General features: G+C 44.5%; 1 protein-coding gene across 1 annotated transcript in view; it reads right to left on the bottom strand.

The window, feature by feature from the left end:
• The window catches only part of LOXHD1 (lipoxygenase homology domains 1), a 557,082-nt gene that overhangs the window by 287,690 nt on the left and 254,561 nt on the right, over window positions 1–14,831 (bottom strand). Inside the window, exons 11-12 of the mRNA XM_029580624.1 lie at window positions 7,517–7,615; window positions 681–829 (exon numbers count right to left, since the gene is read on the bottom strand). Of these exons, the coding sequence (XP_029436484.1) occupies window positions 681–829; window positions 7,517–7,615 (248 nt within the window). The remainder of the gene's footprint in view (window positions 1–680; window positions 830–7,516; window positions 7,616–14,831) is intronic.

The raw sequence follows: 14,831 nt of genomic DNA, 5'->3' as shown, positions 1-14,831 counted from the left end.
TAACCTCTTCAAAAATACCATCAGGTTCTTTCTCGCAAGAGACAAGGCCCTAGCAAAACTGAAGCTTTCATCCAGGTTTTAGACAACCTCTGTCCTCTGTCTGTAGAAAGGAAGAGTGGGGAAGACTTCCTTCCAAAACAAAAATAAAACAGGAAGACGCTCACTAACAATTGTGTGTTCTAGCATCAAATCTTTTACCCAAGCCTATGCTCCTCGCCAATGCTTTGGGCTTGTAACTCGAAAGAGAGAAACAGGAGTTAAAAGGCTCCTACTGTGTTAAAATCCAACTTGAAATTCCATACAGAGACTAGGGAGTCACTCTATGAAATGAAAGCAGCCAATAAATCATTGCAGTAATCTCCCATAGTGGTGCTATGGAAAAAGATGGTACATTCCTCTACTCTGCACAGCATCACCTTGCTACTAGGCCACACTCCTACATTTGCCAGGGTATCTAGATCCAGATGCCAAGGACTCCATTGGGATTCTGCATTTTCCATGATATCTGGATGATGTGATAATATGCTCTACTGCTGATTTATTTTGTGAAGGGAAACATATTTCATGTCTATTGATTGTATTAGCTGGACAGCCTACCAAGAAAAAGAACTGGAAAAATACAGGAGAAAATATAGCAACTAAGATACTGTGCATGGTGGGGTGGTGTCAGGAGAACTAACCTTTTCAAGGAACCATCCAGCTGAGGAGCCCTTGTTATTGTGACCAATAGTAATTTTCCGAATTTTACCCATATTTGGTGCATCAACTGTGAACTTGTCTTCTGCTCCACGTTCAAAGTTGTTTTTGTCATTGTCCAGTCTCCGTTCTCCTGAAAAAATATCAATATATTAGAAAGATGTGCAATCAGGTTGGACAATTCAGCTTTATACAGTGCATGTTTTCATGGTATGTGGGAGATATACACCTACCACAGGATTCAAAAGAGTAATTTTCAAACAGCCTGCTTAGTAGGGATGTACATTCATTTAACATAAATGTGTTAAACGGGACAAATGAGGCCATTTTTGGTTCATTCTGAATACAGCAAACTGAAAATGGCCTCTCAAGAAAATACCTAAAACATTTTTGGTATTTTCATTTATATTAAAAAATTAAAAAAGAGAGCCTCTCCAAGGCTCTCCAATCCTTCCTCCTGCCCTGTAAAATCAAACCCTGGCCCATGCGCAGCTTGGGCTTCACTGGACCCTTAGAACCCCCCCCCGCCACTTGTTAAAAATCTAGCCTGGGGCCCAGGCCTACTCAGTTGGGCCTCCCTAGGCGCCTCTCACCTACCCTCAAAAACATGGGCTGGGGCCAGAGACCTCCCTCCCCTTGCTGTGGGTCCACAATTTAAAGGATAAAAAAGGTAGGAGCAAACCAGCTGTTTCTGTCTCATGCTCAGATATATAAAAAATGGCACTAGCGGCCCTGACACAGCACCAAAGTGATGTCCAGTGCTGATCTCAGGTGCGGTTGGACCCATTATGTTGTATGGCCAGCGTCATTATGTTTACATAAGATGTGTGGGAAAACAAATAAACAGTCTGTATAGCAGGGTTGGACAATTTTGGTTCTTGAGGGCCACCAAACAGTCACATGTTTTGTTATGAACGTGGACCCTTGGTCCGGCTAGGGTGCTGGATGGATCCGCTGGAGGAAGGCCTAGAGCGGGACTCATAACCGGAAGGTGGTACTGGACCAGGAGACCGGGCAGGACCTTCACCTATACCAGCCCTCATTCCCTGCAGGGGAATGTGTACCGGGGCTGGCAGGACTTAGGCGAGGGTCTCCTGGCAAAGAAGAATCCAAAGAACAGTCCGGGTCGAGGCAGGCAGAAGCGTGGGAGAGACAGAGACGGTCCAGAGGTCGTGGCAGGCGGCAGCAGTGCGAGACGGAGATCCAGGCCAGAAGTCGGGGCAGGCTGAAGACTATCAAAGTCAGAGGATGAGCCAAAGGTCAGGGTGGGCAGCAGACAGAGAGAACCAGAAGCCAAGCCGAAATCAAACCAGGAAAACAAGCCGAAGTAGGAACAGGAGCAGGATCAGGAACTTTGGAGCGGAGTCAGGAGCGGAGCTGGAACAGGAACACAGGAACTGGAGAACGCAGGAACAGCAGCTAGATACTCAGAGAGTAGACCTGTTGCCAAGGCAGGGATCAAAGATCCAAGCTGGGCTTAAATAGCCCGGGCATCTGACGTCATCTTCGGGGGCCGGGCCACGTTTTCCCACCACAGCCCCTTTAAAATCTGGCCCGGTGTGCACGCGCGCGCCTAAGGGGTGGGACCTGGAGCAGAAAGTCGATGGCGTATCCCTGGTGGGGAGAACGCCACGGGAAGGCCTTGCCGCGGCCCGGAGTCACGTGGAGAACACCGCGGAGAGAAGGCAAGAGGAGCAGTAGGTAGGATGGGGCCCGGCCATGGCCGCCCGTGGCCGGGGTTCACAACATGTTTAGAATATCCCGAATGAATATGCATGAGACATATTTGCATACAATTGAGGCAGTGTGCATGAAAATCTATCAAATGCATACTCATTAGGGATATCCTGAAAACCTAATTGGTTGCTGGCCTTCAAGGACTAGAACTGTCCAGCCCTGTATTTTAGAGAAAAGCATGATACACCTAGGGTTCCCACCTAGTTTTTTTTTTTCAAGAGAGGAGGTCCAGTCCTGGTTTTACCCTAACAACATGCATAGACTTATCATCCTGTTTTACTCATGCCTGCAATGGGGTGAAACTAAAGACGACTCGATCAATCTGTTCTCCAAAAAATAATAAATAAAGAGCCAGTTGGTGACACTGCTTACAGCAATTGTCCCATATGTTGTCAAATAAGATTAAAAGATGAACTGCTCAAATTTTCTGTTCAACAATGCTGAAACACAAACATCAAAAGAAAGACCCGTGAGCACAAAGTGCACACAAAGCATCTGATGTTAGGGTTCAACTAGCAGAATACTTCTAAGAGAAAACAATGTTGCCTAGTAGGAAAATACCCCGGTCACACCAGTATACCCCATTCTCTCTGTTCAGGTGTCGAGAGTCCAACATGTACCAAGAAAGAATGTAAGGATGCTCAACACATGAATACGAGCAGACTGCTGAGAACCAAAGATCCACCAGCTGGAGGAGTAGCCTAGTGGTTAGAGCAGTGGGCTATGAACCAGGAGACCAGCGTTTAAGTCCCACTATCACTCCTTGTGACCCTGGGCAAGTCACTTTACCCTCCATTGCCGCAGGTACAAATTTACAGGCCAATTCAGAAAAAAGAGTGGGTGAGTGCCTGTTCTCCTGGCACGCACAGGCCACTCTCCTGGATGGACCCCTCTTGATCTGCTTCATCCTCTCAGACTGCACTCCACGGCCAGGCCTTTAAGGGATGCCTACAAGGGATCCTTACACGTTCCTCCAATCAAATTAGTGCACCACTCAAATATCAGAGACCGATCATTCTCTACCGCAGGCCCTTCCATGTGGAACGCCATGCCTCCGGACCTCAGACTGGAGACCTGTCTAATAACTTTTAAAAAGAAACTAAAGACATGGCTGTTCAGCCAAGCCTTCCCCACTACAAACCCCATTGCCTGATCAAGAATTGTTCCATCACCCACTTATGTAAACAAATTTTTCCATATTTCTCATGCATAGTATCTATTAACGAGGTTGGCTCCTTGCCCCCCTCTTTTGTATATAGTATTTATTTATTTATTTATGTTTTCATTCACCCCCTCTTTATTTCTTACTCCAGGTTAAGGCATCCTTGTTATAATGTAACTTTTACACTCCTTTATCTCTTGTTGATTGGTTAATTATATTTTTCTGCTTAGTTCATTGTAAACCGAGTTGATTTGATTTGTATCAAGAAAGTCGGTATATAAAAGCCTTTAATAAATAAATAAATAAATGGGTGATTCATGAAGGTGGCCTATGCAAATTAGGGCCTGCGGTAAAAGGAGGCACTAGGGACGCACTAGTGACCAGAGTGGCAGCTGTCAGTGGGTTTGACAGCTGAAGCTCAATTTTGCTGGCGTCGGTTTTCAAACCCGCTGACAGCCACAGGTTCGGAAAACGGACGCCAGCATAACTGAGCGTCCATCTTCCGGGCCGCGGGCCGATTTTTAATTTTTACTTTTTTTTTTACTTTGTACAGAAAAGCAGTTTTTTCTGCTTTTCTGTACTGCGGCGTCGGCTGGCGTTAATTTCTGAAAGTAAAATGTGCGGCTTCACTGCACATTTTGCTTTCTGTATCGCGCAGGAATGACTAATAGGCCCATCAACATGCATTTGCATGTTGCGGGCGCTATTAGTTTCGGGGGGGTTGGATGCGTGTTTTCGATGAGCTATTACCCCTTACTTCACCAGAGCGCACTGTACTGTATCGGCCTGTTAGATTGTAAGCCCTCTGGGGATAGGGAAATACCTATAGTACCTGAATATAATCCACTTTGAAGTACTGAAAAAAGTGTGAAAAGTGTAATATAAATAAATAAACAACAGGGAGGGAGGGAAATGTTCGTAGACTCCTTGATCATTACTGGTCCCAGAGTAATTAGGAGAGACGACTGTAGAAGCAGTAAAAGCAATTCTATGACTACAGATATTCCCAGAGTCTGGTCACTTCTGGGGTCACTCTAGGAACTGGAAGGCAGTCCCTCTCACTGAAGGAAAAGGAGAACACACTATTTGTACAGCTGCAACCACTAGAACGAAAGACCACGTGTGCTATCCCAAATATTTTGTCCAGTCGTTGGGAGAACAAGCATTTGAGATCACAACTCACAGCGAATTCAGACACCTTTCAAAAATGCACTAGAATTACAACCCCATCCTTCTTTATATAATATCACTTCTAATACCATAAACTATATAAAACTGTGGGTACATTTTCTGTTTCCCCATGTGTTTCAAAGATTAACGTGAAATAATTTAATTAAAACAAAATAAAGTGGAAACAAATCCTTGATTATGGACAGCCTCTTTTTTTTTCCCCCAGCAGTTTCCTCCTGGCTTTTAACTCAGTCAGAATCGAGGTTGGGATCTAGGGTTATAAGCCTCTGGGAATGTGTACCTGTATTTTTTCATATCCCCTTCCAATTCATTTACCCCAGTCATGGCAGCAATGGGGGATGCTGCAGAGGCAGACTCCAAACCTCTCCTACCCCGCTGCTCAGCTGTGACACCTAGAGGCCAGACCTGGGATCCACATTAGCTGAGTTCTTGAGTGAGCCGTGGATTGTGGCCCTTAGCCAAGGAGTGTTGCTGCAATGGCTGGGCTGAGTCAGGGGATAGGGAAGGTAAAAATAGGGAGGAAACCATGGGTGACTGCACATGAAGGCTCGTGAAAGCCTAGGAGACGATGGACGATAAGAACCATCTATTCTGCCCTGTTTCATTCATGGTACAATGCCATAGGACCCAGTTTATCTCTGGCTTTCTCCTCACTTCCTCACAACTAGGCCTAAGTGTTTATCCCAGGCTTTCTTGAATTCCTTTTTCGTCACCAGCACCTCCGAAAGACATATTCTCTGACATTGCTCCTGAGTCTATCCCCGTCCACTTGAGTTTCATACTGGGATCTCTTGCTTTAGAGCATTCTTTCCTCTGAAAAAAAGATTTGCTTCCTGTGTCTGGTGTATATCTTTGAAGTACTTGATGTCTCTATCATATCCCTCATGTCTCTTCTCTCCTCTGGGATATACAGAACATATTTTGGTTATTAAATCCCATCTCACATGACTTTTGTTGTTGACTATATACTTTTGGTAGCCTCCCTCTGAACCACCTCCAGCCTTACTATTAGGAGGCATAGACTCCAGAATTGAATATAAGACGTAGCCTTTATGCAGCAGAACAGGTACTGCATGATATTTCGGAGGGCCCCTGTTTGGGGTGTGAAAACAGGGATTATTGTGTGAACCTGCACTTGGCTATCTGTATGTTGTAAGTTCCACATAACAACTTATATAACCCCTTTGTGTACAAGTTGCTGCCAAGTTAGGAGAACACTTTTGCATGTGTTTAGAGAGAGCCCCTAGAGATTGTGTTTCATAGAGCTGCAGTCAGTCTGCAGAAGGGGAACTGAAAAGTGAGTATTTCACATGTGCCAGCAATGGAGAAGTCCAGTCAACCACCTTACTCCTAGATTGGGTCCTGAGGAGGACACCACCTACAGAATCTCTTTTTCCCAGGAGTCCCGTCTAATGTCAGTATCTAAAGACTGAGTAGAAACCATTCCCATACTGAGTACTAAGAGAGTCAGGCCCCTTATCTGGAATACCAGCATCTTACTGGGTCTCTAAATGTTTTTGGAATGCTCGTTCTCATCTGAACCAACTCTGTCAGCTCATGAAGGCAGGGATTCAGCCAATGCTCTACTTAAAATGTGGATGTCTGTGGCAATGTTTCACCCAGGAACTTGTGCCTGTATGGCGTGAAGAAACTGTTTTTTTGGAATGAGCTATATCTATACTCTTTCTGTATAAATAATGACAGAACTGTTTTGGAACTACAGATTTTAGAGTAATCTGGACTTATTACCCAGCCGTAAAGCAGCAGTGGAAGTTCAGCCAATGGCTTCATTTTATCTACTCTTAGTCTGCAATACACAGGAGACAAAAACTCATCCACAGACAGGTCTGGTCAGACTTTACCAGTATTTGTCCTCAGGTCCACTACAACTACTGATCAACCACTGATTGTTAAGAACCTTAGAACCTGTGTCAGGAATTACCCTCACCATTTGGGTTACATTGTGATAGGTGAGGTCTCACCAATGACCTGTAAATAAACATTATCACCTCTTATTTTTCCCATTGGTTATGCCCTTCCTTATGCATCCTAGTATTCCTCTGAGTCTGGTCACCATCTTATCACACTCTCTCACTACCTTAAGATCATCAGATATAATCACTCTGCAATCTTTTTCCTGGTTAGATGATATTGATATTTCACCACCTAGCCTTGGATTCCTTCTCCCCAAATGCACGATTCTGCACTATATTTTGCATTAAATCATAATTGCCAAGCACTCAACCACTCCTCAAGCTGTCCTAGATCGTCTCTTAGTTTGTCTCCTCCAGATCTTGGTACCTTCTGTGCAATAAGACAAACTTTTCCTTCTAAGCAAATATTGCTCACAGCAATATTAAACTGAACTGGCTCCAGGACACATCCCTGGGCACTCCATGGAATTTTCCTTAGAGAAAATCCCATGGCTCCAATTGAGCTGGAATCATATAATGCAGAAGAAAACTGCTGGCCACACGTTACAGAATCATGGACTTGTAGTTTCAGTGGCTGGTTGCTAATGATGTTATTTTTCAAGAGTGTTAGAAAAACAGAGATATGTTGAGATATGGGCCTGCCTTCTTATTTTTCCCTTCTGCTGTAGATTAACTTGAAATAACTTCTGGCATCTCTGCATTTTTCTTATCACGTTTATACATGCATGCAGTATTCTCTGGCAAGATCAAGGGAAAATCAGAAGCTGTGACCTGCAAGAAAATAAAGTTACTCTACCTGTGTCTCCGAATTCTCCAAAGATATTAAGGAAAACGTCGGCGTCCGTCCCACTGCCATTAGCTGATCCAGTGAACACTCTGACCACGTACTTGTTAACTGTGAAAAGAGATGGAAAGAGAGACAGGAAAATCATTATTAAGCAGCTTCCATGACCTGTCAGGATGTCTGAGATCTTCTGAAGGATAGGGCTTGTGCTCTGGTAACCCAGTGACATTGGCCAAAGTTAGTACTTGATTTCGAATTGGCCCAAATCATCCTCCTGTGCTTTCCTCCACCTTGTGACCCGGTGGGGAATGGGTGTCCTCAGATCAACAGGTTCAGAGAGTGACCAACATGTCAATATATGAAACCGAGAGAGAGAGATGATTGGAGTGAGGAAAGAGAAGGTAGCCATAAAAGCAAGCCTTGCCTCTGTGTATCACTCAATATTTCCAAAGAACAAACAGCAGTCCCGCTCTCTTATATCACTTATATCATTATTTTTTAAATATCTTAAATAATTCCCATTCAATTCCTTTTAACCTTCAGGAGTAGCCTTGAACTAAACTGTGTCCCATGTACTGCAACCTACTTCATTTCTTCATTGGGGGGGGGGGGGCACACAATTTTGAGACTCCCTACAGGGCCTGCAAGTTCATTTTTGAAAGGAAACTCCCTTGCAAAAAAGTCAGGCCAGCAGGAGAGTTTGGATAAGTTATACCTGCATACTTTGCACAGGCTTTGAGGCAGGTGCACCATATGCATGTGAAAGTATACATAGGGATGACAAAGAGAAATCCCCATGCATACTTTTCCTCCACCAATATAACTCTGCATCTTGGTTAAATGGATGCTCTGTTTGGTAAATTCCTCCCCCCATGGGTAAATATTACATGCTATGAACTCTATGCATAGTTTTATCTGCACTGGATAGGGAAGGCAATTTTCCCCATATAAAAAGTTTAGAAAATTACCACAACTACTATGACCCCAATAAGATATGCATGCGAAGTGATTAGTGACTCTCTTGCTGGCATGACTGCTCCCAGTAGGTCAGGGGAAATGCAAAGGAGTTTTAAAAAATGCAGAGACAAGACCCTATATGGTTTCAAACACTCATGTGCAACATCATCTTTGAATAATTTGTATTTTGGCTCGATAAAAGGACTCACAACCTGCAAAGAAGATTACATTTTCCTTGAAGACCAAGCAATGTAGTTACCGGAAGAAGGCACTTAAAAAGGTAATGAGCTTTTAAGAGACAATGGGCTTGATTTACTAAGGTTTTCCTCCCGTTCTGTTTCTATGGGAAAGAAAGCTTAGTAAATCCGATCCTGATGAGCGTTACTGTTTGCTATGTATACTCTTAAAAATGTTGCTTCATAAAGAGAAAATAATTTCTTTCTTCTAATCACCCATTGAAAATGCAATGGCGTCATGGAACTTTAAGGAGGGGGATTGGGGAAGGCAATTTCTTTTTTCCATCAAAATGAGGGCCTTTCCTCTTAAAGAAATGGAGAGTCTGGGAGAGAAAGGGAAGGCTACAAAAATGAGAGAGAGGCCGAAAACTAGGGAAGGAGAAAAAAAAAAAGACAAAACTAGCAAAGAACTGCACAGGTTGAAAGAAATATGGTTATAAAAAAAAATGATTTCAAATAATTCAGTTTGCAGGTAAAATAATCAAAAGCATTAACGTCCTTCCCTTTCTAGTCTGCAGTCAGATTTACATTTCATTTCTGATGAGATGCAGTATTAATGTTTAAAGTCTTCAAACCCTTCTTCTAATTAGTTGCCCCCTCCTGTTATGAGTCTCAGTAAATCAGGGCACTGCTGTGCTGATGTTTCTCAAAACCCCATGCAGGAGGCACGAAGGTGAAATCCGTAAAGTAGGACTACAGGAAAATTCAATGAAAACACAATAATCTGGAAACCTAGCTGTCAGAGGATGAGGGCCACTGGATCCACTCATCCTGCCTCACCTGGCATTTTAGATCCATTTCAGTCTCTGGTCATCTCCTGTGAGCCTGTCCCCAAACTCACTGAAATTCTGTCCACCGAAGAGCAACCCAAGAAAGGAGTTATTTAAAAAAAAAAAAAAAAAATAGAGGGTTGGGCTGTAATTAATATCGCACACCTTTTATGCTAAGAAAAGCGTAAAATGTTGAGGATTGAAATGTACTGGGGAAAAAACACTAATCAAGCTGACCTAACTATGTCGCCCTTTTGGCTTCACCATACCTCAGAACCAGGAATATTCAAATATTGGGAGGTTCCTGAGTGACAGGGCCATCCATCCCCCAAAGGGTGGGTGAAGAAAGCAGGACTCTAAAGGGTGACTTTAGGAGTCATGGGTAGCAGACAAAGGTTTGGGAGCTCTGGGAGCTCTGGGAGTTAAGAGGAGCTCTGGGAGTTAAGAGGAGCAGGTTTGGGAGCTCTGGGAGCTCTGGGAGTTAAGAGGAGCACGTCTTGGAGGGAGTCTGGGGCAGATGCAGCAAAGGGGCCGTGCTCGGCCTTGGATGCCAATGGATTCACGCATTCGTTTCATTTGTTTAATTCGTTTCATACGTTTCCCATTACATGTCAATTAGATGTGCATTCGTTTCATATGTTTCATACGTTTCATATCACATGCTTGTATAGGAAACGGATGAAACGAATGCACATCCCTAATTCACGGCGCAGGAGGTTTCTCTTTTAAGGGCAAATGGCCAACCCAGGAAGATCCAACCCTGAGGGAAAAGGAAAAGTTGTTCTGATCAAGCCATCTGTGAGTAGTTTGGTAAAGGAAGAGGGATTCTTTCAATATTCTTGGTGAAGTCTGAAGATTTCTGGGGCCTTGTGCAAGACCACTAGGTTCAGTGTGAAGCATGAAGTGACTTAAGCAGCCTAACTGTGTCTGTATATCTGATTTTTGATAACTTGAAGAACCATATCCTGTTAGATTTTTATCATATGGAACTGGGTTGGCTTCTGTAAACTCTGCTGAACTTTGTTTTTTCTTCATTAAACTCTTTTTTTTTTTTCTGTGTGTAACGCAACACATGAGTGCAGGCTGTTTATTGGCTGGAGTGTGATCCTCTTAGGGCCCTACAGGTTTATCCTGACCCATTCGCAGAATCTGCATTCACAACCCTGTAACGAGTGGGTCAGTGCTGAGAAGGGCTGGGAATCAGATCCTCTTCCCAAGGGGTCTGCATAAGTATTAAACAAAAGAAAGAAACAAGCAAACTGGTATTGTAGGAAGTGCCATTAGTAGCACAGATGGGATTTAAAACTGGACCTGAGGTTTCAGAGCTGCGTGCTCTAAACCGCCAGCTCTGACATCAGAGGAGGCGGTGACTGGGACAGTGGAAGGTTCACTTCGTGTGGCACGACAACCTTTCCTCTGTCGGACGTGAACTTCTGCAGACCAGGGTTGAGAAAAACTTTGGCAACATTTACCAGGCCTGCAGTTCCCTCATATCTGTAACATATTTTATCTATACACAGTGGCAGACACAAAGATCGTCTGCTTCCAGATAAAGTGTTCAGACCTGGGATTGTGGCCCAGGAATGATGCTCTGCACCCCCCACGTGGGAGATCCAGGTTTGATTTCCAGACCCTGCTTCTTGTTTCTCGGGCCAGATCAGGCAGCGCTCCAGGCCCTCTGAGAGGGAGAGAGCCCCAGCCATTGTGCTTACTGGCTGATTGAAGAAGCTACTGGAACCCAGTTCCAAAGAGAGCCGCGGTCTGTGTCTCTGTCTCTGTGGACTGTTACTGTAATGGCTGTAGGACACGACAGAGTGGAAAGGGAAGGACAACAAGGAAACCCATTGGTAGCTGCAAATGAAAGCTCTGAGCGCTGCAGCCTTGTTTGGAGCAGGTTCCGTCTGAGCTGGAAGCCCAAAAGGAGCAAGAGAAAGCATTCAGGTCAAAATATAAATGAGAAAAGAAGGCACGCTACTCTTTTATTTGCTCATTTTATTAACTAAAAATTTAAGTCTAAAGGCAAGTAGATGCTTTGGGAGGGAAGTTAAAAGGTAAAAATACGGCAATGGAGAGGATAGCGAAGCAAGCGCAGGAAAGAATTAGCAGAGGCACAATACGACGGTGCTGGCGGTTTCCAATATTCAACACAGGATGATGACTGGAAAATGGCTTTTTCATAAAGCAGTACCAAAGGTCATTTGATAATATGCTTTTGTGAGTCTGAGGATTTTAAGGCATAAAAGTGTATTTGTGTGGGTGGGTGTCGAAGGGGAGTTGTGAATGATTTTCCAGGGCAGGAACTCTTATTTTTCACATAACTCCCTTTTTATTTTGAACACCACTCTGCTGTCTCTGCCTACATTTTTGGAGTGTTTTCTGAGAGAGAGAGTGAGATTGTCCTCAGTGAATACTTTGGGGAAGTTGAAGGTTGGAGAGACTGTGTGAAAATACCACTAGCGCTGAGGGCCCTGGAGATTTAACCTCTCCCTGCCAGAATGGACACGGCTTGGAGATCTGGAAATTGCTGTGACCCCTGTATTAGGGATTGTAAAACCAAGAGGGGGGTTACACAGGGAAGGACCCTTAGGCCTCTAAGAATGGGGCCTAGGTATGGAAAAGTAGAATGGGTGTCTTTACCTATCCTTAAGATGCCTTTTTTGGAACCTTTTGGTTTTGTTGAAGGAAATTGTTACACCTTCCTTTCTTTATTTTTTAGTTCCCCTTTTCAAGGTTTAATTTTGCACCCTGCCTGAGCAGCTTAGGGCCCAGGGGCTCAGTGTCTCAGCCAGAGAGCACTGGTAGGCTATTGCAAGTCCTGGTAGAGGAACAGATCTGGGTCTAATCCTGGGGCTGGCAGGAGAGTGTGAAGAACCCCATCCGATGTTAACCACAACTACATCATCAAGGAGCTGAAGGGAAGAGCATGGAGGCGCCCTCCGGGGGCCATCAGGGAAGAAAGCAGAAGGATTAAGAACACTGAATAAGTGGTCTACAGGCATGAGGAATGGGACTCGGAATTAGAACATCTAAATTGGGAGATATTATCCTATCCACCAAATTCTGAGAGGAAGCTCATTAATTGGACGGGATCAGGAATAAAAGATTTGATTGACTTCAGCAACATGATACATTAATGGGAAGCTTAAAATTGCAGATTTATTAAGACGACTAAGCTGTCAATGGATTGAAAAGCATAAGAAAGCATATGAGCATATAATTTATTTATTTGATTTTCTATACCGACGTTAGTTGGCATATAACATTTTTAAATCAACTTTCCAGCTTTAATCAGTACAAGATAAGTTGGAAACCAAATCAGCTTCCAGTGTGAATATCTGTTCTGCGTACAAGAGACTTTAATATTGAATTAAATGTGAACAATGCTCAAAACCTAAGAAATAATCTTTCCCTACCCCTTTCCTCTCCCTACTCATCCCTCCTCCTCCAACAGGGAATCTTGGACATCAGACTGGATTAACATCATGGGAGGAAGTGACAGTTTGAGCCTTAATTTGAGGCCTAGTCTTTGGGGCTCCTGTGATGGGACGCTAGCCCAGGGGTTCCATCTATTTAGGTGTAAAAATGTTCACACATCTCTACCCTGAGACCTGTTTTCCAAGACCCGCACACATTATGAACTCCATTCTAATCTGTTTATCAGTAATTGAAATCATACAGCTGTGGCACAGCAGGCAGCGAGCTCCTCAGTCAGTGTAATTAAGACAGTAAAAGTTAATTGTACAACGACTGGAGTAACAGTGCAGCCAGGACTCCAGAAAAGAAGAAAATATTATTTTCTGGTGTTCAGAGACTAAGAAGCATCATTACTGCTGATGTGAAGAAAGGAAGGTGGGGGACCCAGCACATTAATCAATCCCTTTTTCACTTCTGCGCTGAAATTGTGGCACTGAGCGGTAAAACATGATAGGGTTATTTTTATGCTGGTGTGTTGCACAACAGTACCTCTCGACCTTTTTCTTTTTGTTATTTCTTGATACACTCCATCCTCGCAACATAACGAACCAAATTTGGGAGGCACACACTTGTTTTGGGGAGGGGTTCGCCTTAGAACCTATCTCCAGCCCCAAAACACCGTCCGTCACCTTCCCGCCCTGCTCCTCTCTATCACCTCCACCTTCCATGTGATCCTCCCTCAATCACACACACACACACACACACCCCAATCTGCAAAATCCTTATCCACCTCCCTCTGATTGGCAGGTGGAGAGCAATGCTTCTTACCCGTGTCTACCTCCTCTGTCGTTCGGCTTCACTTCATGCTGAGCTTTGGACGCGTGGTGCTGGCAGGTCCCGTGAGACCGCAGAGCACTCCCGCGTTCAAACTTCAGAGTGACACTGGCCCGCGGAGGACGCGGATGCGGCACGAAGCTCACTCTCCTCCTGTCGGCAGGAAGAGGGAAGAAGGGGAGAGGATCACTCTATGGGGAGTCTGAATAGAAAATGCTCTGGCACATTATGGACTTTATTGCGGCGTACCAGTTGTGAAGCACTGCTATAGCAGTTCCTAACCGTAACATATAGCAATTCTGCCAAATGTAATAGTTTTGCATGGTGAAGACACTTGAAACCTAAGGCAAGAACCTTTAAAACTGAATTCTCTGCTCTACAGGAAGCCAGTATAGTGAACAAAGAATAGAGGCAACATAATCTGAATTCTTCCTCCCCTCTAAGAGCTGGGCTGCCGATTTTTGCAGCGTAAAGCCCACTGGACTTTCACCATAGGTGTAGAAGGTGGAAATTTCCAGCAAGGGGAGTTGCCAGGGGAGTTGAGTTTTTCTGAGTGATGGTTCCAGTCCATCCCCAAAAGGGCGGGCATTTACTCTAAGGGCAATCCATGAGTCACTGGGAAGTCATCAACCAGGGAGCTGAAGAGAGGATCTCCAGGACTCCAGGAGAAAAGAGTGTAGATTGCCTTTCCTCTCCACAGGAGTGCATGTATTTGCTTTCTTAGGTGGGTTGGAGGGAGTTCCAGGAGGAGCTCGGCAAGCAGTGCTCTGGAGAGTTACTTTCCCAGGTTCAGCGGTAGAAGGAGACTCATCTGGGAGGCTGAATGCAACCAACCAGATACTGTGACGCCAGGTGTCTGTGGGAGAAGAGGAATTCAAGTTCCAAGTGGGGTCCTAAAGGAGAAAAAGCCCATAGCAATGAAGGTCCAAACTCCTGCACTTTGGGTGTGGACATTGTGGCCTATTGGGTGGTGGAGTTTGGTTCCCCCTCCCAGGAAGGCGTGGATGCTCGTGGCTGATCTGGAGGTGGAATTTGGTCCTCCAGAAGAGCACGGTCCCATAGGCAAATGAGGAGGTGGAGTTTGGTCCCCCCAGGAGGGTGTGGACCTAGTAATAG

This window comes from Rhinatrema bivittatum, chromosome 1 (assembly GCF_901001135.1).
Source record: "Rhinatrema bivittatum chromosome 1, aRhiBiv1.1, whole genome shotgun sequence".
Lineage (NCBI taxonomy): Eukaryota > Metazoa > Chordata > Amphibia > Gymnophiona > Rhinatrematidae > Rhinatrema > Rhinatrema bivittatum.
This window is presented reverse-complemented; position numbering and strand designations above follow the sequence as displayed.